The sequence below is a fragment of the Ranitomeya imitator genome, chromosome 4 (genome assembly GCF_032444005.1).
Source record: "Ranitomeya imitator isolate aRanImi1 chromosome 4, aRanImi1.pri, whole genome shotgun sequence".
Lineage (NCBI taxonomy): Eukaryota > Metazoa > Chordata > Amphibia > Anura > Dendrobatidae > Ranitomeya > Ranitomeya imitator.
Genome location: NC_091285.1, coordinates 82,635,664 through 82,657,143, shown reverse-complemented (window position 1 = coordinate 82,657,143; position 21,480 = coordinate 82,635,664). Strand labels below are relative to the sequence as shown.

Below are 21,480 nucleotides of genomic sequence, written 5' to 3'. Positions count from 1 at the left end.
CCCCTTTGCGTGGTTTTTTGCTTTAGGGTTTTTTGTAGACTGCAAAGTTCTCTTTGCTATCCTCGCTCTATCTAGAATATCGGGCCTCACTTTGCTGAATCTATTTCATCCCTACGTTTTGTCTTTTCATCTTGTTAACAGTCATTATATGTGGGGGGCTGCCTTTTCCTTTGGGGTATTTCTCTGAGGCAAGTCAGGCTTGTATTTCTATCTTCAGGCTAGTCAGTTCCTCAGGCTGTGCCGAGTTGCATAGGTAGTGTCAGGCGCAATCCACAGCTGCCTTTAGTTGTGTTTAGGATAGGTTCAGGTATTGCGGTCTACAGAGATTCCACGTCTCAGAGCTCGTTCTATTGTTTTTGGGTTATTGTCAGATCACTGTATGTGCTCTGATTGCTGGCACACTGTGTTACTGGATTGCCTTCATAACAGTACAAGGAGCCAAACTAATGATTCTCAATAGAGGGGAAAAAAGTTCTGACATCATTTTTTTTTCTCAGCTCTGTGTTCAGTCTTTTTTTCCCCCTAGACATTTGGATGCTTCAGGACACAGCTGTGGACATGGATATTCAGGCTCTGTGCTCTTCAATGGATAATCTCGTTATAAATGTACAAAAGATTCAAGATACTATTGATCAGAAATCTATGCTAGAACCAAGAATTCCTATTCCTGATTTGTTTTTTGGTGATAGAACTAAGTTTCTGAGCTTCAAAAATAATTGTAAGCTATTTCTGGCCTTGAAACCTCATTCTTCTGGTAATTCAGTTCAACAGGTTTTGATTATTATTTCTTTTTTGCGCGGCGACCCTCAGGACTGGGCATTTTCTCTTGCGCCAGGAGACCCTGCATTGAGTGGTGTCGATGCGTTTTTCCTGGCGCTCGGACTGCTGTACGATGAGCCTAATTCAGTGGATCAGGCTGAGAAAAATTTGCTGGCTTTGTGCCAGGGTCAGAATGATATAGAAGTATATTGTCAGAAATTTAGGAAGTGGTCAGTACTCACTCTGTGGAATGAATCTGAGCGGGGACCTTTGTTCAGAAAGGGTCTCTCTGAGGCTCTTAAGGATGTCATCAGTGGCGTAGGAAAGGGGGTGCGGGGGGTGCGGGCCGCCCCGGGCGGCACAATGTGGGGGCGGCTATCAGCACGGCTGCGCGCACTCATTCTCTGCTCCTTCCTCCCAGCATTATGAGGACTGGAGCAGAGCGCTGGCAGTGCGCGCGGCCGTGCAGAGTTGCTGGCTGCAGTGTAGCAGGGGCACACAGTCACACACGCTGTGACTCACCCCCGCACCTGCAGTCAGCAGCAGAAGCTCCGATCCCGCCCCTCCAGCAGCGTCACAGCTCTCACAATGTGAAGAGCCATGGAGGGGCGGGGCTAAATGTCGGGGGCGGAGCCACGGACAAGCAGGAAGTCGAGGCAGAAGGAAATATGAAAATCAGAGCGGGAGACAGAAAAGATGTGAGAACAGAGACAGAAAACAACAGAGAGGCAAGACACAGGTGAGAAGTATATATGTATATATATATATATATTACATCATTGTCTAAGGGTCACACTTCCGTCTTTCTGTCTGTCCTTCTGTCTTTCTTTCTTTCACGGATATTCATTGGTCGCGGCCTCTGTCTGTCGTCGCTGATTGGTCTCGGCAGCTGCCTGTCATGGCTGCCGCGACCAATCAGCGACGGGCACAGTCCGATTAGTCCCTCCGCTGCAGTCAGTGCCCGGCGCCTGCTCTATACTCCCCACAATCAGCGCCCGCTCCATAATCCCCTCCAGTCACCACTCACACAGGGTTAATAGCAGCGGTAACGGGCCGCGGTGTAACGCACTCCGTTACCGCTGCTATTAACCCTGTGTGTCCCCAACTATTTACTATTGATGCTGCCTATGCAGCATCAATAGTAAAAATATGTCATGTTAAAAATAATAAAAAAATGAAAAAACCTGCAATACTCACCCTCCATCGCCTTTCCCGCTCCTCGCAACGCTCCAGTGCCCGCTCCATGCAAGCGGCAGCTTCCGGTGCCAAGGATGGTATGTGAGAAGGACCTGCCATGACATCACGGTCATGTGACCGCAACGTCATCACAGGTCCTGCGCTCATACCAACCCTGGGACTGGAAGCTGCCTCGTGCGATACAGGGCCAGAATTCATCGGAGGGTGAGTATATGTTTATTTTTTATTTTAAGTCTGTATACTACGTGGCTCTGTGCTGTATACTCCATCACTGGGCAATATACTACGTGGCTGGGCAATATGCTACGTGGGCTGTGCAATATACTACATGGCTGTGTTATATACTACGTGGCTGGGCAATATGCTACGTGGGCTGTGCAATATACTACATGGCTGTGTTATATACTACGTGGCTGTGTTATATACTACGTGGCTGTGCTATACGCTATGTGGGCTGTGCTATATACTGCGTGGGCTGTGTTATACACTACGTGGCTGTGCTATATGCTACGTGGGCTGTGTTATATGCTATGTGGCTATGCTATATTTCTCTGCTGTATCTGCATCATGAATCATGCTATGTGTTAAAGGGGGGGCCCACTGAGACTCTTTCGCCCGGGGCCCTCTAAAACCGCGGCCGGCGCTGCAGCTGTTTAACGCTATTGACGTGTGGGCCCGCGCCCGTACGTCAATAGTTAACAACAGCCACCAGCCATTTGGAGGCTGGCAGCTGAAGTCGGCCGCAGCGCACACGTCGACGGCTTCTGACGTCATTGTCAGTCGCCGGCGAGTGCACGCTTCAGCTGCGTGGAGAGAGCAGGAGCGCGGTCAGGTAAGCAGAACTTTTTTTTTTTGCAGACCCTATCATGTGTGTTGCCCTATTTTTGGTAACCTTTGTGTGTATTGAGCCGAGGGGGGGGGGGGGGGGCGCCAAACTCGGGAGCAGCCCCGGGCGGCAAAAGCTCTAGCTACGCCCCTGGATGTCATGGTGGGTTTTCCTATTACTGTTGGTTTGAATGAGTCTATGGTTTTGGCCATTCAGATCGGTCGTCGCTTGCGCGAGCGTAAATCTGTGCACCATCTGGCGGTATTGTCTGAGATTAAACCTGAGCCTATGCAGTGCGATAGGACCTTGACCAGAGTTGAACGGCAAGAACACAGACGTCTGAATGGGCTGTGTTTCTACTGTGGTGATTCCACTCATGCTATTTCTGATTGTCCTAAGCGCACTAAGTGGTTCGATAGGTCTGCCGTCATTGGTACTGTACAGTCCAAATTCCTTCTGTCCATTACCTTGATATGCTCTTTGTCATCGTATTCTGTCATGGCGTTTGTGGATTCAGGCGCTGCCCTGAATCTGATGGATTTGGATTATGCTAAACGTTGTGGGTTTTTCTTGGAGCCTTTGCGGTGTCCTATTCCGTTGAGAGGAATTGATGCTACACCTTTGGCCAAGAATAAACCTCAGTACTGGGCCCAGCTGACCATGTGCATCCATGTGCATGGCTCCTGCACATCAGGAAGTTATTCGCTTTCTGGTGCTACATAATCTGCATGATGTGGTCGTGTTGGGGTTGCCATGGCTACAAACCCATAATCCAGTATTGGATTGGAACTCTATGTCGGTATCCAGCTGGGGTTGTCAGGGGGTACATGGTGATGTTCCGTTTTTGTCTATTTCGTCATCCACTCCTTCTGAGGTCCCAGAGTTCTTGTCTGATTATCAGGATGTATTTGAAGAGCCAAAGTCCGATGCCCTACCTCCGCATAGGGATTGTGATTGTGCTATCAATTTGATTCCTGGTAGTAAATTCCCTAAGGGTCGTTTATTTAATTTATCCGTGCCTGAACACACCGCTATGCGCAGTTATGTGAAGGAATCCCTGGAGAAGGGACATATTCGCCCATCGTCATCACCACTGGGAGCAGGGTTCTTTTTTGTAGCCAAGAAGGATGGTTCACTGAGACCGTGTATTGATTACCGGATTAAGGGGGCTAGTTGGTTCACTAAGATAGATCTTCGTGGTGCGTATAATCTGGTGAGAATCAGGCAAGGAGATGAATGGAAAACGGCATTTAATACGCCCGAGGGTCATTTTGAGTATCTAGTGATGCCGTTCGGACTTGCCAATGCTCCATCTGTTTTTCAGTCTTTTATGCATGACATCTTCCGTGAGTATCTGGATAAATTCCTGATTGTTTACTTGGATGACATTTTGATCTTCTCAGATGATTGGGAGTCTCATGTGAAGCAGGTCAGAATGGTTTTCCAGGTCCTGCGTGCTAATTCTTTGTTCGTGAAGGGATCAAAGTGTCTCTTCAGTGTGCAGAAAGTTTCATTTTTGGGGTTCATCTTTTCCCCTTCTACTATCGAGATGGATCCGGTTAAGGTCCAAGCCATCCAGGATTGGACTCAGCCGACATCTCTGAAAAGTCTGCAAAAGTTCCTGGGCTTTGCTAATTTTTATCGTCGCTTCATCTGTAATTTTTCTAGCATTGCCAAACCATTGACCGATTTGACCAAGAAGGGTGCTGATTTGGTTAATTGGTCTTCTGCTGCCGTGGAAGCTTTTCAGGAGTTGAAGCGTCGTTTTTGTTCTGCCCCTGTGTTGTGTCAACCAGATGTTTCTCTTCCGTTCCAGGTCGAGGTTGATGCTTCTGAGATTGGAGCAGGGGCGGTTTTGTCACAGAGAGGTTCTGGTTGCTCAGTGTTGAAACCATGTGCTTTCTTTTCCAGGAATTTTTCTGCTGCTGAGCGTAATTATGATGTGGGCAACCGAGAGTTGCTGGCCATGAAGTGGGCATTCGAGGAGTGGCATCATTGGCTTGAAGGAGCTAAGCATCGCGTGGTGATATTGACTGATCATAAGAACCTTACTTATCTCGAGTCTGCCAAGCGCTTGAATCCTAGACAGGCCCGTTGGTCGTTATTTTTTGCTCGCTTCGATTTTGTGATTTCGTACCTTCCGGGCTCTAAAAATGTGAAGGCGGATGCTCTGTCTAGGAGTTTTGTGCCCGACTCTCCGGGTTTATCTGAGCCGGCGAGTATCCTCAAGGAAGGAGTCATTGTGTCTGCCACCTCCCCTGATTTGCGGCGAGTGTTGCAAAAATTTCAGGCTAATAAACCTGATCGTTGTCCGGCTGAGAAACTGTTCGTCCCTGATAGGTGGACTAGTAAAGTTATCGCTGAACTTCATTGTTCGGTGTTGGCTGGTCATCCTGGAATCTTTGGTACCAGAGAGTTAGTGGCTAGATCCTTCTGGTGACCATCTCTGTCACGGGATGTACGTACTTTTGTGCAGTCCTGTGGGATTTGTGCTAGGGCTAAGCCCTGCTGTTCACGTGCCAGTGGGTTGCTTTTGCCCTTGCCGGTCCCGAAGAAGCCTTGGACACATATTTCGATGGATTTCATTTCTGACCTTCCCGTTTCTCAAAAGATGTCAGTCATTTGGGTGGTCTGTGATCGCTTTTCTAAAATGGTCCATCTGGTGCCCTTGGTTAAATTGCCTTCCTCCTCTGATTTGGTGCCTTTGTTCTTCCAGCATGTGGTTCGTTTGCATGGCATTCCTGAGAATATTGTTTCTGACAGAGGTTCCCAGTTTGTTTCAAGGTTTTGGCGAGCCTTTTGTAGTAGGATGGGCATTGACCTATCTTTTTCCTTGGCTTTCCATCCTCAGACTAATGGCCAGACCGAATGAACCAATCAGACCTTGGAAACATATCTGAGATGTTTTGTTTCTGCAGACCAGGATGATTGGATGTCCTTTTTGCCGTTGGCTGAGTTCGCCCTTAATAATCGGGCCAGCTCGGCTACCTTGGTCTCTCCATTTTTCTGCAATTCTGGGTTCCATCCTCGTTTCTCTTCAGGACAGGTTGAGTCTTCGGACTGTCCTGGTGTGGATTCTGTGGTGGACAGGTTGCAGCAGATCTGGACTCAGGTAGTGGACAATTTGACCTTGTCCCAGGAGAAGGCTCAACTTTTCGCTAATCGCAGACGCCGTGTGGGTCCCCGACTTTGTGTTGGGGATCTGGTTTGGTTATCTTCTCGTCATATTCCTATGAAGGTTTCCTCTCCTAAATTTAAACCTTGTTTTATTGGTTCCGTATAGGATTTCTGAGATTCTCAATCCTGTGTCCTTTCGTCTGACCCTCCCGGACTCCTTTTCCATACATAATGTATTCCATAGGTCGTTGTTGCGGAGATACGTGGCACCTATGGTTCCATCTGTTGAGCCTCCTGCCCCTGTTTTGGTGGAGGGGGAATTGGAGTATATTGTGGAGAAAATTTTGGATTCTCGTGTCTCTAGACGGAAACTCCAGTATCTGGTTAAATGGAAGGGTTATGCTCAGGAAGATAATTCCTGGGTTTTTGCCTCTGATGTCCATGCTCCAGATCTTGTTCGTGCCTTTCATGTGGCTCATCCTGGTCGGCCTGGGGGCTCTGGTGAGGGTTCAGTGACCCCTCCTCAAGGGGGGGGTACTGTTGTGAATTCTGTGGCTGAATTCACTCCTGTGGTCACGAGTGGTACTGCAGCTTCTGGGCTTCCTCCCTCAGGTGTTCTGGTGAGCTCGTTGGCTGCCTTGTTATTTAACTCCACCTGATTCTGTCTTCCTTGCTCCTTGTCAATATTCCAGTGTTGGATCTGAGCTTCTGGATCTTTCCTGTGGCCTGCTGCTCTGCTTAGATAAGTGCTTCTTTGCTTTTGTTGCTGTTTTTTCTGTCCAGCTTGTCTATTCGTTTTTGCTGGAAGCTCTGAGACGCAAAGGGTGTACCGCCGTGCCGTTAGTTCGGCACGGTGGGTCTTTTGCCCCCTTTGCGTGGTTTTTTGCTTTAGGGTTTTTTGTAGACTGCAAAGTTCTCTTTGCTATCCTCGCTCTATCTAGAATATCGGGCCTCACTTTGCTGAATCTATTTCATCCCTACATTTTGTCTTTTCATCTTGCTAACAGTCATTATATGTGGGGGGCTGCCTTTTCCTTTGGGGTATTTCTCTGAGGCAAGTCAGGCTTGTATTTCTATCTTCAGGCTAGTCAGTTCCTCAGGCTGTGCCGAGTTGCATAGGTAGTGTCAGGCGCAATCCACAGCTGCCTTTAGTTGTGTTTAGGATAGGTTCAGGTATTGCGGTCTACAGAGATTCCACGTCTCAGAGCTCGTTCTATTGTTTTTGGGTTATTGTCAGATCACTGTATGTGCTCTGATTGCTGGCACACTGTGTTACTGGATTGCCTTCATAACAGTTTTGTGTTCTGCTGTCTCTGGTGTCCACCTGTTCTATTAGGATTTGGGAGTTTCCTATTTAACCGGGCTTTCTTGTCATTTCCCCGCCGGCTATCAAGGTTATCAGAGTGTTTTGTTACCTCAGCTTCTGGCTTCAGTAATCTTCTGGACAAGCTAAGTTTCTGATTTTTCTTGTTCCACGTTTTGATTTATTTTTGTCTTGTCCAGCTTGCATATAATTGTTTCTTTGCTGCTGGTTGCTCTAGCGGGCTGTAATTGCTCCTCATGTTCCATGAGTTGGAACATGAGTTCAAGTAATTACAGGATGGTTTTTTGAAGGGTTTTTTGCTGACCGCGCAGTTTACTTTTGTATCCTCTGCTATCTAGTTTTAGCGGGCCTCATTTTGCTGAATCTGATTTCATACTGTGTATGTGCCTTCCTCTCATTTCACCGTCATTATATGTGGGGGGCTGCTATTTCTGTGGGGTATTTCTCTGGAGGCAAGAGAGGTCTGTGTTTCTTCTAATAGGGGAAGTTAGATCTTCGGCTGGTGCGAGACGTCTAGGATCAACGTAGGCACGTTCCCCGGCTATTGTTATTTGTGTGTTCAGGTTTAGGGTCGCGGTCAGCTCAGGTTCCATCACCCTAGAGCTCATTGGTGCTTGTCCTTTTGTGATTCCCTGCCATTGGAATCATGACAGCTGTGTGGGTCCCCGACTTCGTGTTGGGGATTTGGTTTGGTTGTCTTCTCGTCATATTCCTATGAAGGTTTCCTCTCCTAAGTTTAAACCTCGTTTCATTGGTCCGTATAGGATTTCTGAGGTTCTTAATCCTGTGTCTTTTCGTCTGACCCTTCCAGATTCTTTTTCCATACATAACGTATTCCATAGGTCATTGTTGTGGAGATACGTGGCACCTATGGTTCCATCTGTTGATCCTCCTGCCCCGATTTTGGTGGAGGGGGAGTTGGAGTATATTGTGGAGAAGATTTTGGATTCTCGTGTATCAAGACGGAAACTCCAGTATCTGATTAAGTGGAAGGTTTATGCTCAGGAAGATAATTCCTGGGTCTTTGCCTCTGATGTCCATGCTCCCGATCTTGTTCGTGCCTTTCATATGGCTCATCCTGGTCGTCCTGGGGGCTCTGGTGAGGGTTCGGTGACCCCTTCTCAAGGGGGGGGTACTGTTGTGAATTCTGTGGCAGAGCTCCCTCCTGTGGTCACAAGTGGTACTTTGGCTGATTCTCTCTGTGAGCTTCCGTTGGTGGAGGAAAGTGGTACTGCGGCTTCTGAGTTTCCTTCCTCAGGTGATGTGGTGAAGTCGTTAGGTGCTGCTCTATTTGACTCCACCTGGTGCTTTGATCCTGGCTTCCAGTCAATGTTCTAGTATTGGACCTGTTTCCTCCTGGATCGTTCCTGTGGCCTGCTGCTCTGCATAGCTAAGTTCCGCTTTTGCTTTTTGTTTTCTGTTTTTTTCTGTCCAGCTTGCTTATTTGTTTTCTCGTGCTTGCTGGAAGCTCTGGGACGCAGAGGGTGTACCTCCGTGCCGTTAGTTCGGTACGGAGGGTCTTTTTGCCCCCTTTGCGTGGTTGTTTGTAGGGTTTTGTGTTGACCGCAAAGTTACCTTTCCTATCCTCGCTCTGTTCAGAAAGTCGGGCCTCACTTTGCTAAATCTATTTCATCTCTACGTTTGTCTTTTCATCTTAACTCACAGTCATTATATGTGGGGGCTGCCTTTTCCTTTGGGGTATTTCTCTGAGGCAAGGTAGGCTTATTTTCAATCCTGCGGTCTGTTCCGCAGGATTGGTGCATAGCAAATGTGGTGCCAATATTCAAAAAGGGCTCTAAAAGTGAACCTGGAAATTATAGGCCAGTAAGTCTTACCTCTATTGTTGGTAAAATATTTGAAGGGTTTCTGAGGGATGTTATTCTGGATTATCTCAATGAGAATAACTGTTTAACTCCATATTAGCATGGGTTTATGAGAAATCGCTCCTGTCAAACCAATCTAATCAGTTTTTATGAAGAGGTAAGCTATAGGCTGGACCACGGTGAGTCATTGGACGTGGTATATCTCGATTTTTCCAAAGCGTTTGATACCGTGCCGCACAAGAGGTTGGTACACAAAATGAGAATGCTTGGTCTGGGGGAAAATGTGTGTAAATGGGTTAGTAACTGGCTTAGTGATAGAAAGCAGAGGGTGGTTATAAATGGTATAGTCTCTAACTGGGTCGCTGTGACCAGTGGGGTACCGCAGGGGTCAGTATTGGGACCTGTTCTCTTCAACATATTCATTAATGATCTGGTAGAAGGTTTACACAGTAAAATATCGATATTTGCAGATGATACAAAACTATGTAAAGCAGTTAATACAAGAGAAGATAGTATTCTGCTACAGATGGATCTGGATAAGTTGGAAACTTGGGCTGAAAGGTGGCAGATGAGGTTTAACAATGATAAATGTAAGGTTATACACATGGGAAGAAGGAATCATTATCACCATTACACACTGAATGGGAAACCACTGGGTAAATCTGACAGGGAGAAGGACTTGGGGATCCTAGTTAATGATAAACTTACCTGGAGCAGCCAGTGCCAGGCAGCAGCTGCCAAGGCAAACAGGATCATGGGGTGCATTAAAAGAGGTCTGGATACACATGATGAGAGCATTATACTGCCTCTGTACAAATCCCTAGTTAGACCGCACATGGAGTACTGTGTCCAGTTTTGGTCACCGGTGCTCAGGAAGGATATAATGGAACTAGAGAGAGTACAAAGGAGGGCAACAAAATTAATAAAGGGGATGGGAGAACTACAATACCCAGATAGATTAGCAAAATTAGGATTATTTAGTCTAGAAAAAAGACGACTGAGGGGCGATCTAATAACCATGTATAAGTATATAAGGGGACAATACAAATATCTCGCTGAGGATCTGTTTATACCAAGGAAGGTGAAGGGCACAAGGGGGCATTCTTTGCGTCTGGAGGAGAGAAGGTTTTTCCACCAACATAGAAGAGGATTCTTTACTGTTAGGGCAGTGAGAATCTGGAATTGCTTGCCTGAGGAGGTGGTGATGGCGAACTCAGTCGAGGGGTTCAAGAGAGGCCTGGATGTCTTCCTGGAGCAGAACAATATTGTATCATACAATTAGGTTCTGTAGAAGGACGTAGATCTGGGGATTTATTATGATAGAATATAGGCTGAACTGGATGGACAAATGTCTTTTTTCGGCCTTACTAACTATGTTACTATGTTACTATGTTACTATCTTCAGGCTAGCTAGTTTCTCAGGCTGTGCCGAGTTGCATAGGGAGCGTTAGGCGCAATCCACGGCTGCCTCTAGTTGTGTTGGAGAGGATTAGGGATTGCGGTCAGCAGAGTTTCCACATCTCAGAGCTCGTTCTATGTTTTTGGGTTATTGTCAGGTCACTGTATGTGCTCTGACTCCTATGTCCATTGTGGTACTGAATTACCAGATCATGACAAGCGGGGTTTCAAAGCCAGAAACAGTTTACAATTATTTTTAAAACTCAGAAACTTAGCTCTATCTCCAGAAAACAAATCAGGAATAGGAATTCTTGGCTCTAACATAGAATTCTGAACCACAAAGTCTTGAATATTTTGTACTCTTGCAGTGAGATGATCCACACAAGAAGACAGATCTTTAATGTCCATCACTACACCTGTGTCCTGAACCACCCAAATGTCTAGGGGAAAAGAAAGGCAAAACACAGTACAGAGAAAAAAAAATGGTCTCAGAACTTCTCTTTTACCTCTATTGAGAAGCATTAGTATTTTGGGCCTCCAGTACTGTTATGAACAGGTGATTCAGAACCACAATGGACCTAGTGGTTAAGAGCACACAAAGTGACCTGATAGTTACTAACATAGGACGAGCTCTGAGACGTGGGAACTTTGCTGACCGCAATCCCTAATCCTATCATACCACACTAGAGGTAGCCGTGGATTGCGCCTAACGCTCCCTATGCAACTCGGCACAGCCTGAGAAACTAGCTAGCCCTGAAGATAGAAAAATAAGCCTACCTTGCCTCAGAGAAATTCCCCAAAGGAAAAGGCAGCCCCCCACATATAATGACTGTGAGTAAAGATGAAAATACAAACACAGAGATGAAATAAATTATAGCAAAGTGAGGCCCGACTTACTGAATAGACCGAGGATAGGAAAGATAGCTTTGCGGTCAACACAAAAACCTACAAACAACCACGCAGAGGGGCAAAAAGACCCTCCGCACCGACTAACGGTACGGAGGTGCTCCCTCTGCGTCTCAGAGCTTCCAGCAAGCAAGAAAAACCAACATAGCAAGCTGGACAGAAAATATAGCAAACAAAAGAAACACAAGCAAAACTTAGCTTATGCAGGGCAGACAGGCCACAAGAACGATCCAGGAGAAAGCAAGACCAATACTGGAACATTGACTGGAGGCCAGGAACAAAGAACTAGGTGGAGTTAAATAGAGCAGCACCTAACGACTTAACCTCGTCACCTGAGGAAGGAAACTCAGAAGCCGCAGCCCCACTCACATCCACCAGAGGAAGCTCATAGACAGAACCAGCCGAAGTACCACTCATGACCACAGGAGGGGGCTTGACCACAGAATTCACAACAGGTTCCATCCGTTGATCCTCCTGCCCCGGTTTTGGTTGAGGGGGAGTTGGAGTATATAGTGGAGAAGATTTTGGATTCTTGTATTTCGAGACGGAAACTCCAATACCTGGTCAAGTGGAAGAGTTATGGTCAGGAAGATAATTCCTGGGTCTTTGCCTCTGATGTTCATGCTGCCGATCTGGTGAGTGCCTTTCATTTGGCTCATCCTGGTCGGCCTGGGGGCTCTGGTGAGGGTTCGGTGACCCCTCCTCAAGGTGAAGTACTGTTGTGAATTCTGTGGTCAAGCTCCCTCCTGTGGTCATGAGTGGTACTTCGGTTGGTTCTGTCTATGAGCTTCCTCTGGTGGATGTGAGTGGGGCTGCGGCTTCTGAGTTTCCTTCCTCAGGTGACGAGGTTAAGTCGTTAGGTGCTGCTCTATTTAACTCCACCTAGTTCTTTGTTCCTGGCCTCCAGTCAATGTTCCAGTATTGGTCTTGCTCTCTCCTGGATCGTTCTTGTGGCCTGTCTGCCCTGCATAAGCTAAGTTTTGCTTGTGTTACTTTTGTTTGCTATATTTTCTGTCCAGCTTGCTATATTGGTTTTTCTTGCTTGCTGGAAGCTCTGAGACGCAGAGGGAGCACCTCCGTACCGTTAGTCGTGCGGAGGGTCTTTTTGCACCCTCTGCGTGGTTGTTTGTAGGTTTTTGTGCTGACCGCAAAGCTATCTTTCCTATCCTCGGTCTATTCAGTAAGTCGGGCCTCACTTTGCTAAAGTCTATTTCATCTCTGTGTTTGTATTTTAATCTTTACTCACAGTCATTATATGTGGGGGGCTACCTTTTCCTTTGGGGAATTTCTCTGAGGCAAGGTAGGCTAATTTTTTTATCTTCAGGGCTAGCTAGTTTCTCAGGCTGTGCCCGAGGCGCCTAGGTCTGGTCAGGAGCGCTCCACGGCTACATCTAGTGTGGTATGATAGGATTAGGGATTGCGGTCAGCAGAGTTCCCACGTCTCAGAGCTCGTCCTATGTTATTAGTAACTATCAGGTCACTTGTGTGCTCTTAACCACTAGGTCCATTGTGGTTCTGAATCACCAGTTCATAACAGCCGGGTGCAGTGCCGGGTATTGACGTGCGGGACTCATCTGAGTTTCTCGCATGTGAGTATGAGCCCTAAAAGTAATAATCTACATTAGCAGGTTCCTGTTGACCTTTCATATGAAATGTATATTTGCTCAGCATATTCTCATAGGCCATTCATCATGTGCAGAGTAAACATAATATTTGGCTGTGACAATATTTATGCGTGAAGGAGCAGCAGTTACTGCTCTACAGTATGCTGATACATAGGTAGAAAGATTCATAGTAAATGTCATTTTGCTTACAATAGAAGCATACTATTAGTTTTTAAATTACACTTTTGATTTATCTATTTTTATTATGGTTATTGATGGTCTATATTAACTGAATGCCACAAGCTGATGTTAAAATTAATAATTAGTCACAGAATAACTCATGATGTTGCAAATAATGTCAAAAATTTGACTTAGAGGCTGCCTTTAAGCATCCAGTTAACAGACAACCTTTGTATGCAGACGCTCTGTTATTCCTACTAGAAATACCAGATACTCTTCATCATTGAAATTGCAACAACAAGAATGTGGAATTATGGAAATCAGAGGATTGATATACATGATATGCAAAAGATAAAACATGGACATAAAATATTCATTAACCAGGATAAGAGTCACACCAATAATCACATGTTCTTACACACCTAGGCATGTTATCAGTGAAGTTACTAATGGTTGTCTGAGGAATGTTCTGCAATGCATAATGCAATTAGGCATGCAGATCATGAAGATCAACTACTGGCAGCTCTTATTTGCAGTTGTTGATTAATGATCTCCCAGATGTACTCGATGAGAAACAAGTCCACAGAGGGTGCAGGCCATGGGCGCACGTTTAGACCACGCAGCCTGCTTAGAGTACCAAGAGCAATATGCTGCCTGGCCTTGTTGTGATAAAAAATGGCTCCAGGGACACATTGGACAAATGGATGTTCTGTTTATTCCATGATCAAATCCATATATTGCACAGCTGTTAGTTTACCTGGAATGAAAATTACAGTGGTCCTGCTTCTATACATTATGCCACACCACACCTGTTTCCCTGTAGTGGAATCATTGTGATGTTCCCTTGTGACAGCTTCTTCATGGTGTTTCTCACTTGGTGTCCAAACCAATCTCCAGTCTATCATTGTGTCTCAGGTAAATGTGGGACATGTCAATAAAGAGTATATACCTGAATTCCCGACTCCATTACTGTCTTGCTCTGCACAATGATAGCCTTTGAATTGGTTACATGAGGTCAATCGAAAACCTGTAGCTGAACTCTTGGCTCAGACCCAATGTCTTGAAAACAACTTCTGATTGACGTTTTAATCTTGGCATGTGATATCCAATTTCACTTGCTTTACAGAATGGATCACTGAATACTATTTATCTAAACTGATGAACAGTGGAGAGGTTCACCTGTGTGCACCTCTTACTGTTATTACAGTTAGTTGTTCTCTCAACTACTGGGACATGCAACGTTGAACAGTGTTAACATCTTGGCCTATGTGTGTAGGGATCTGCAAAAGAGATAAACCAAGATGTCTTAGTTCAGGAACTCTGTCCCTCTCAGTTTGTGAAAAGTGGCGATAACACGTACATCGATAATCACCACACAAGACTTGATATGATTTTTTTTCATGTACTAATTCCTCAAGTTGCATAATCTCGTGGCTTTCTTAGTGTTGCAATTTCAATGTTGAAGAATGTATATCAATAAATTGAAAACTGGGTGTTACCATTTGGGGTTATTTTTACACAACCTATTGAAAAGGGTAACAGCGATACCGAGTTTTCTATACAGGAAAGATACAGTATATCTATGTACCGTGTTAGCCAGTAGATTGAAAAATATTAAAATTTGAGAGTCCTCAGTGGTTGATACCTTTTAATAGTTAACTGAAAACATGGTAACAAATTGCAAACTTTCAAGACTACTCAGGTCTCTTCATCAGGCATAGACTAATACAAAATCTGAAGTCACATATTTATCCACAACAAGACACAGAATAGTGCAGTAAATAAGACAAGTGATGTGACCCACAATTATCAATATGAGAAAGGGAGAAAACAGTTTTGTAAGACTTTAGACAGGACTTTGTAAGAGTTTTCTTGCAAAAGTATGCATTTGGAAAACTGCTCTAGTTAGATAGAATGGACTTCACTTCAGAATCGGATAAAGAAATATTCACATGACTAAATCAACCATACCATCTGTCTGCCTGTTTGTTGCTTGTCTTCTACATACAGTTAGGTCCATATATATTTGGACAGAGACAACATTTTTCTGATTTTGGTTATAGACATTACCACAATGAATTTTAAACAAAACAATTCAGATGCAGTTGAAGTTCAGACTTTCAGCTTTCATTTGAGGGTATCCACATTAAAATTGGATGAAGGGTTTAGGAGTTTCAGCTCCTTAACATGTGCCACCCTGTTTTTAAAGGAATCAAAAGTAATTGGACAATTGACTCCAAGGCTATTTCATGGACAGGTCTGGGCAATCCCTTCGTTATGTCATTCTCAATTAAGCAGATAAAAGGCCTGGAGTTGATTTGAGGTGTGGTGCTTGCATTTGGAAGGTTTTGCTGTGAAGTAAACATGCGGTCAAAGGAACTCTCGATGCAGGTGAAACAAGCCATCCTTAGGCTGCGAAAACAGAAAATACCCATCCGAGAAATTGCTACAATATTAAGAGTGGCAAAATCTACAGTTTGGTACATCCTGAGAAAGAAAGAAAGCACTGGTGAACTCATCAATGCACAAAGACCTGGGCGCCCACAGAAGACAACAGTGGTTGATGATCGCAAAATAATCTCCATGGTGAAGAGAAACCCCTTCACAACAGCCAACCAAGTGAACAACACTCTCCAGGAGGTCGGCGTATCAATATCCAAATCTACCATAAAGAGAAGACTGCATGAAAGTAAATACAGAGGGTTCACTGCACGGTGCAAGCCACTCATAAGCATCAAGAATAAAAAGGCTAGACTGGACTTTGCTAAAAACCATCTAAATAAGCCAGCACAGTTCTGGAACAACATTCTTTGGACAGATGAAACCAAGATCAACCTCTACCAGAATGATGGAAAGAGAAAAGTATGGCGAAGGCGTGGTACAACTCATGATCCAAAGCATACCACATCATCTGTAAAACACGGCGGAGGCAGTGAAATGGCTTGGGCATGCATGGCTGCCAGTGGCACTGGGTCACTAGTGTTTATTGATGATGTGACACAGGACAGAAGCAGCCGAATGAATTCTGAGGTATTCAGAGCCATACTGTGTGCTCAGATCCAGCCAAATGCAGCCAAACTGATTCATCGTCATTTCATACTACAGATGGACAATGACCCAAAACATGAAGCCAAAGCAACCCAGGAGTTTATTAAAGCAAAGAAGTGGAATATTCTTGAATGACCAAGTCAGTCACCTGATCTTAACCCAATTGAGCATGCATTTCACTTGTTAAAGACTAAACTTCAGACAGAAAGGCCCACAAACAAACAGCAACTGAAAACCACCGCAGTGAAGGCCTGGCAGAGCATCAAAAAGGAGGAACCACAGCGTCTGGTGATATCCATGAGTTCAAGACTTCAGGCAGTCATTGCCAACAAAGGGTTTTCAACCAAGTACTAGAAATGAACATTTTATTTAAAATTATTGAATCTGTCCAATTACTTTAGGTCCCTTTAAAAACAGGGTGGCACATGTTAAGGAGCTGAAACTCCTAAACCCTTCATCCAATTTTAATGTGGATACCCTCAAATGAAAGCTGAAAGATTGAACTTCAACTGCATCTGAATTATTTTGTTTAAAATTCGTTGTGGTTATGTGTATAACCAAAATTAAAAAAATGTTGTCTCTGTCCAATTATATATGGACCTAACTGTAGTTCTGCTGCTTCTAGTGCTGATGGCCAATGTTTAGATGTTTAGATTGGTATCTACTCTGTGTCTATCATGCCATCTATACTGTAATACTGCTGCTGCCAGGGCTGCTGTTGCTGGCCTTAGGCTGGTTTCACATTAGCGTTGCGGACAGCTGCGGACTTCCTACGTGAAGCCCCTCCCTTGGCCGCACCTCCGCCACTAGCTCAGCCTACTTCTGCATGCGGCCTGCATGCGGCCTGCGTACCTATCTTTAACATTAGGTACGCAGGTCGTGCCGCTGTATGCGGATGCTACCGCATGCGTCGTTTTGACGATGCGGCGACCAGCATAGAACGCAGCTTGTAGCAATTTTTTTTCTCTCCGCATCGTAAAAAAGACGCATGCGGAAGCACCTGCATACAGCGGCATGACCTGCGTACCCATTGTTAAAGATAGGTACGCAGGCCGCATGCCGGCCGCATGCAGAAGTAGGCAGAGCTAGCGGCCGAGGGTGGGGCTTCACGGAGGAAGTCCGCAGCCCTTCGCAGCTCCTCAAAACGCTAGTGTGAAACTAGCCTTACACAGCCAGACATCTCCTTGTCTGCACTGTTGTATCTTTATATCACGTGGCTTCTGCTGCTGGCACTGTCACAGCACAGCCATGCCAGCCACACATCTCCTGACTGTCCACTGTGTATTATAATTATACTGTATTGCTGCTGGGCTGCGTTTGTATACATACATTTCTTTATGCACCACTTATGTAAAATTCCAGCATTTGCCTAAAAAGTCTGATACTGCAAAATGTTTGAAGTTACTTACCTATCATTATCAACCCTTTTACCTCAGCCAGTTAGGTTGAGGAAACTTTGACATTAATAAAACTGTGTTTGCACTAAAGAGCTAAAAAAGTTCAATAAACTCTAATGAGATCTACGAGTGTTATACACATGTTTTCCATGCAATTATATGCTTTGAAGTATTACATTATTGAAATTTGTGGCAAATTTATTTTTTTGAAATATTTTGTGAAGCTGGCAAATAAAAAAAACAGTAGGCTTGTGTTCTTCTAAGCAGCTGCTTAGCACTCTGAATATGAAAATGTTGGAGGCCCACAAAGCAGGAGAAAGGCTATTAAAAGATAGTAAAGCCTTTTCAAGTTGCCCTTCCCTCAGTTCAAAATTTAATTAAGAAATAGCAGTTAACAAGAACAGTGGCGGTCAAGATAAAGTCTGGAAAACAAAGCAACATTTCAATGAGAGCTGCTCATAGGATTGCTAGAGAGGCAAATCAGAACCCCCGCTTTACTTCAAAAGACCTTCAGAAAGATTAAGCAGACTCAAATTGTTGTACATTGTTGTACTGTTCAGAGACACCTGCACAAATATGGCCTTCATGGAAGAGTCATCAGAAGAAAACCTCTCCTATGTCCTCAGCATAAAATTCAGCATCAGAAGTATGCAAAGGAACATTTAAACAAGGCTGATGTATTTTGGAAACAAGTCCTGTGGACCGATGAAATTAAAATAGAACTCTCTGGCCACAATTATCAAAGGTTTGTGTGGGAAAAAAAGGGCACAGAATTTCAGGAAAAGAACATCTTGCCAACCATTAATCTTGGGGGTGGATCAGTCATGCTTTGGGGTTGTGTTGCAGCCAACGGCTTAGGGAACATTTCATGAGTAGAGGGAAGAATTATATTAAATGAAATTTCAATAAATTCTTGAAGCAAACATAACACCATCTGTAAAAAAGCTGAAGTTGAAAAGAGAATGGCTTTTACAAATGGATAATGATCAAAACACACGTCAAAATCCACAATAGACTACTTCAAAAGCCACAAGCTGAAGGTTTTACAATGCTCCTCACAGTCCCATGATATGAACATCATTGAAAATCTGTGGCTAGATATCAAAATAGCAGTGAATGCAAGATGACCCAAGGAAGATTAGATTAAAATCCTTCAAACAAGAATTGAAAAACTCTTGGTTGGCTACAAAAAGCATTTAGAAGCTGTGATGCTAAGTACCAACCATGCAGAGTGCCCAAACTTTTGCATCTGTGCATTTTCCTTTTTGTAATTTTTAAAATATGAAAGATGAAAATATGTATTTTTTGCCTAAAATACAATGGAAATGTGTCATCTTTAACTATAGCCCTTTTAGAGATCATTTAATCTTTCACTTGCTTAATTGTTCATAACAACAGTAACCAGGGGTGCTCAAACTTTTACATGTATGTGAGATTTTATTAAGCAATATTAGAAATTAATCAAACTTTACCCTCATTCTTGCATTTTAGGAATTGCTAGCTGATGAGACAATCAGCAGTGTACCTATACTTCTTCTTGGCAATAAGATTGATAGACCTGAGGCCATAAGTGAGGAGAGACTTTTGCATACATTTGGAATTTATGGTCATACAACAGGAAAGGTAATGAATTGACGGTTACAAGTAAATTGTGTTAGGCTTGTAATTTAGAATGTATTAATGTCAGGGCTAGACATTAACTTCAGCTTGCAAAAACCAAACTGTTACAAATTTCATATCTGTAAATGTGCCTGTCAATCTGAGGTTGTCTAGCTAAAACTTGAAGGATTATTACTATATTCATAAGTCAGTATTGTAAATAAAAGCAATTTTGAAGTGTAATGCGCATTAAAAATTTTTGCTATTTTTGAAATATTAACTTTTTTTTAATTGTTGTTGTTACTTGGAGACTTAACACCACTACTAGACAGTAGAATATGAGCAGTTATTGAATGCGCTTTTCTACTGAGCTTGTAAGCACTGTCTTAAAACTGTCCAGGATCACTGGAGTGCACTTTTTTTACGTCCTAAACTTAGGCAACTTCCCACAGTGCATACAGGCTAGATAGCAGAAGTGGTCAGTGTCCTTGGCAACCAGAAAAAGACAAGCCTGATTCATAATTTGCGATTTATTGAAGTCACTTTTCTTTTTTTGTTTTTAATTGTTCAGGTATTCAATGATGAATTTTTGGTAAGAAGTTGTTTAAAATTGCAGATTTAGTCCATGGATTTGGGGCAAAATCAAAAAATGTTCTCTTTCAAAAATGCTATTTCTCATTTTTATGGGGTTTTTGTGACTTTTTAATACTAAAAGCCACAAATCCTTTAAAAAAAAGCAAAAATGCACCAAATTTAGAATTCCTTTAGATACCTTACTCTAGGGGGGACTTGAGAGAGATTCACCACAAAATGTGACATTTGTTAAGTCACATTTCATGAATCTTTCCAAGATTCCATTGTGGAGGGAAAAATGGTAAAAAATACAATACAGAAAGACAAATTAATGGTAAGTACACACAATGGTTTTCAATCTGAAGTCAGTGCTTTGTATCGCAAAGACAATAAAGGAAAAAGTGATCTTTTTTTCCTAAAGCAGCCCCACCAGCATTGTTGCAGGTGTTTTCATGGCTTCTTTGCAGCCGGCATCCTTTACCGCTATCTTCTATAAAAAAAAAAGAGTAAAATTAAGCTGCCTGAAGAATGATCATGATACTTCTTTTAAGTACTCCAAACTTTCAGAACCATGAAGAGGTAACATAAGCTGAAACATGTGCTCAGCAATGTAGTTTTTACGACAATATTGAATTGGGACTATATGTTTCTAGAGCATGCATAATATTGTGGACTCTGGGAAATAACAGCATTTCTAGTCCTTGTTTTCATTATTAGATATTATGTCATAATAATTTACTGTAATTGACTTAAATTGTCTATGATATGAAATTATTAAGGATCTTACCAAAATCATTTCTATTTCTAGGGTAAGGTACCTTTAAAGCAGCTAAATACAAGACCTCTTGAAGCATTTATGTGCAGCATACTGAAGCAACAAGGCTTCGGGGAAGGATTCCGCTGGCTATCACAATACATTGACTGACGACTGACAAGTTCTCTTCATTTAATTCTCTATTTTATTTGGTTGCTCAGATTTTGTAACTTAAGTTGATTTTAGTGTGGAAGTGGTACTTCAAGTAGATAATGGCTAGTGCAGACACATCAGAAGTCTAAAATGTCTTCCTTTATATAATCTATCCATTATTAAGTTATAAAAGTTTAAATAAAACTAACACCTGTATTTGTACTGTCTATTATTGGTCAGCAGCACATGTACTATCACTAACCAATGACACTTTTCTCTCACAGCCAGCAGTGACTTGTTCAACAATTACAGTAGCTTTTTTGTGGTTTTCGATCAGACGGACTAGCTTTTGCTCCCCATGTATATCTAGACCCATGCCCTTGCTTGTTTTCCAGTTGTCCTTCTTTGAACTAACCAATGTATATTCAGAACATCCCAAAAACATTATATTATTAAATGCTTAGATTTGCACACTTGCCCATTTTTCTTGCTTTCAACACATCAATTTCCGAAGAATATACTTATCCAATCAGTATGGCAACAAGATTGCAAAGCGTATCTTTGCGTGAAATTTCCACCATCACCCAAGACCCTGCTATCCATTTGCTATTTTTACATGTTGGATTCAAATATAGAAGTGTTTTTGTGATCGGATGAGGACCATTCTTGCATTTTTTTCAAGAGAATCATAATTTGTTTTTGAATTAAATCAACCCAATAATTATAGGAATGTAAGAAACCAGTGACTCGAACAGGAGCAGTCGCGTAGCTATCAGGAGGCAGAGGGTACGGTCACCCTGGGTGCCTCACTCAGAGGGGCCC

The 21,480-nt window shown here is 43.4% G+C and overlaps 1 protein-coding gene across 3 annotated transcripts in view; it reads left to right on the top strand.

Annotated features, from left to right (window-relative positions):
- SAR1B (secretion associated Ras related GTPase 1B) overlaps positions 1 to 20,874 on the top strand; it is a 227,805-nt gene extending 206,931 nt beyond the window's left edge. For all 3 annotated transcript variants that reach the window (XM_069763848.1, XM_069763849.1, XM_069763850.1), the window contains 2 exons: positions 19,071 to 19,202; positions 20,560 to 20,874. In XM_069763848.1, the coding sequence (XP_069619949.1) occupies positions 19,071 to 19,202; positions 20,560 to 20,676 (249 nt within the window). In that variant the 3' untranslated portion in view covers positions 20,677 to 20,874. The remainder of the gene's footprint in view (positions 1 to 19,070; positions 19,203 to 20,559) is intronic.
- Positions 20,875 to 21,480: the final 606 nt, after the last annotated feature.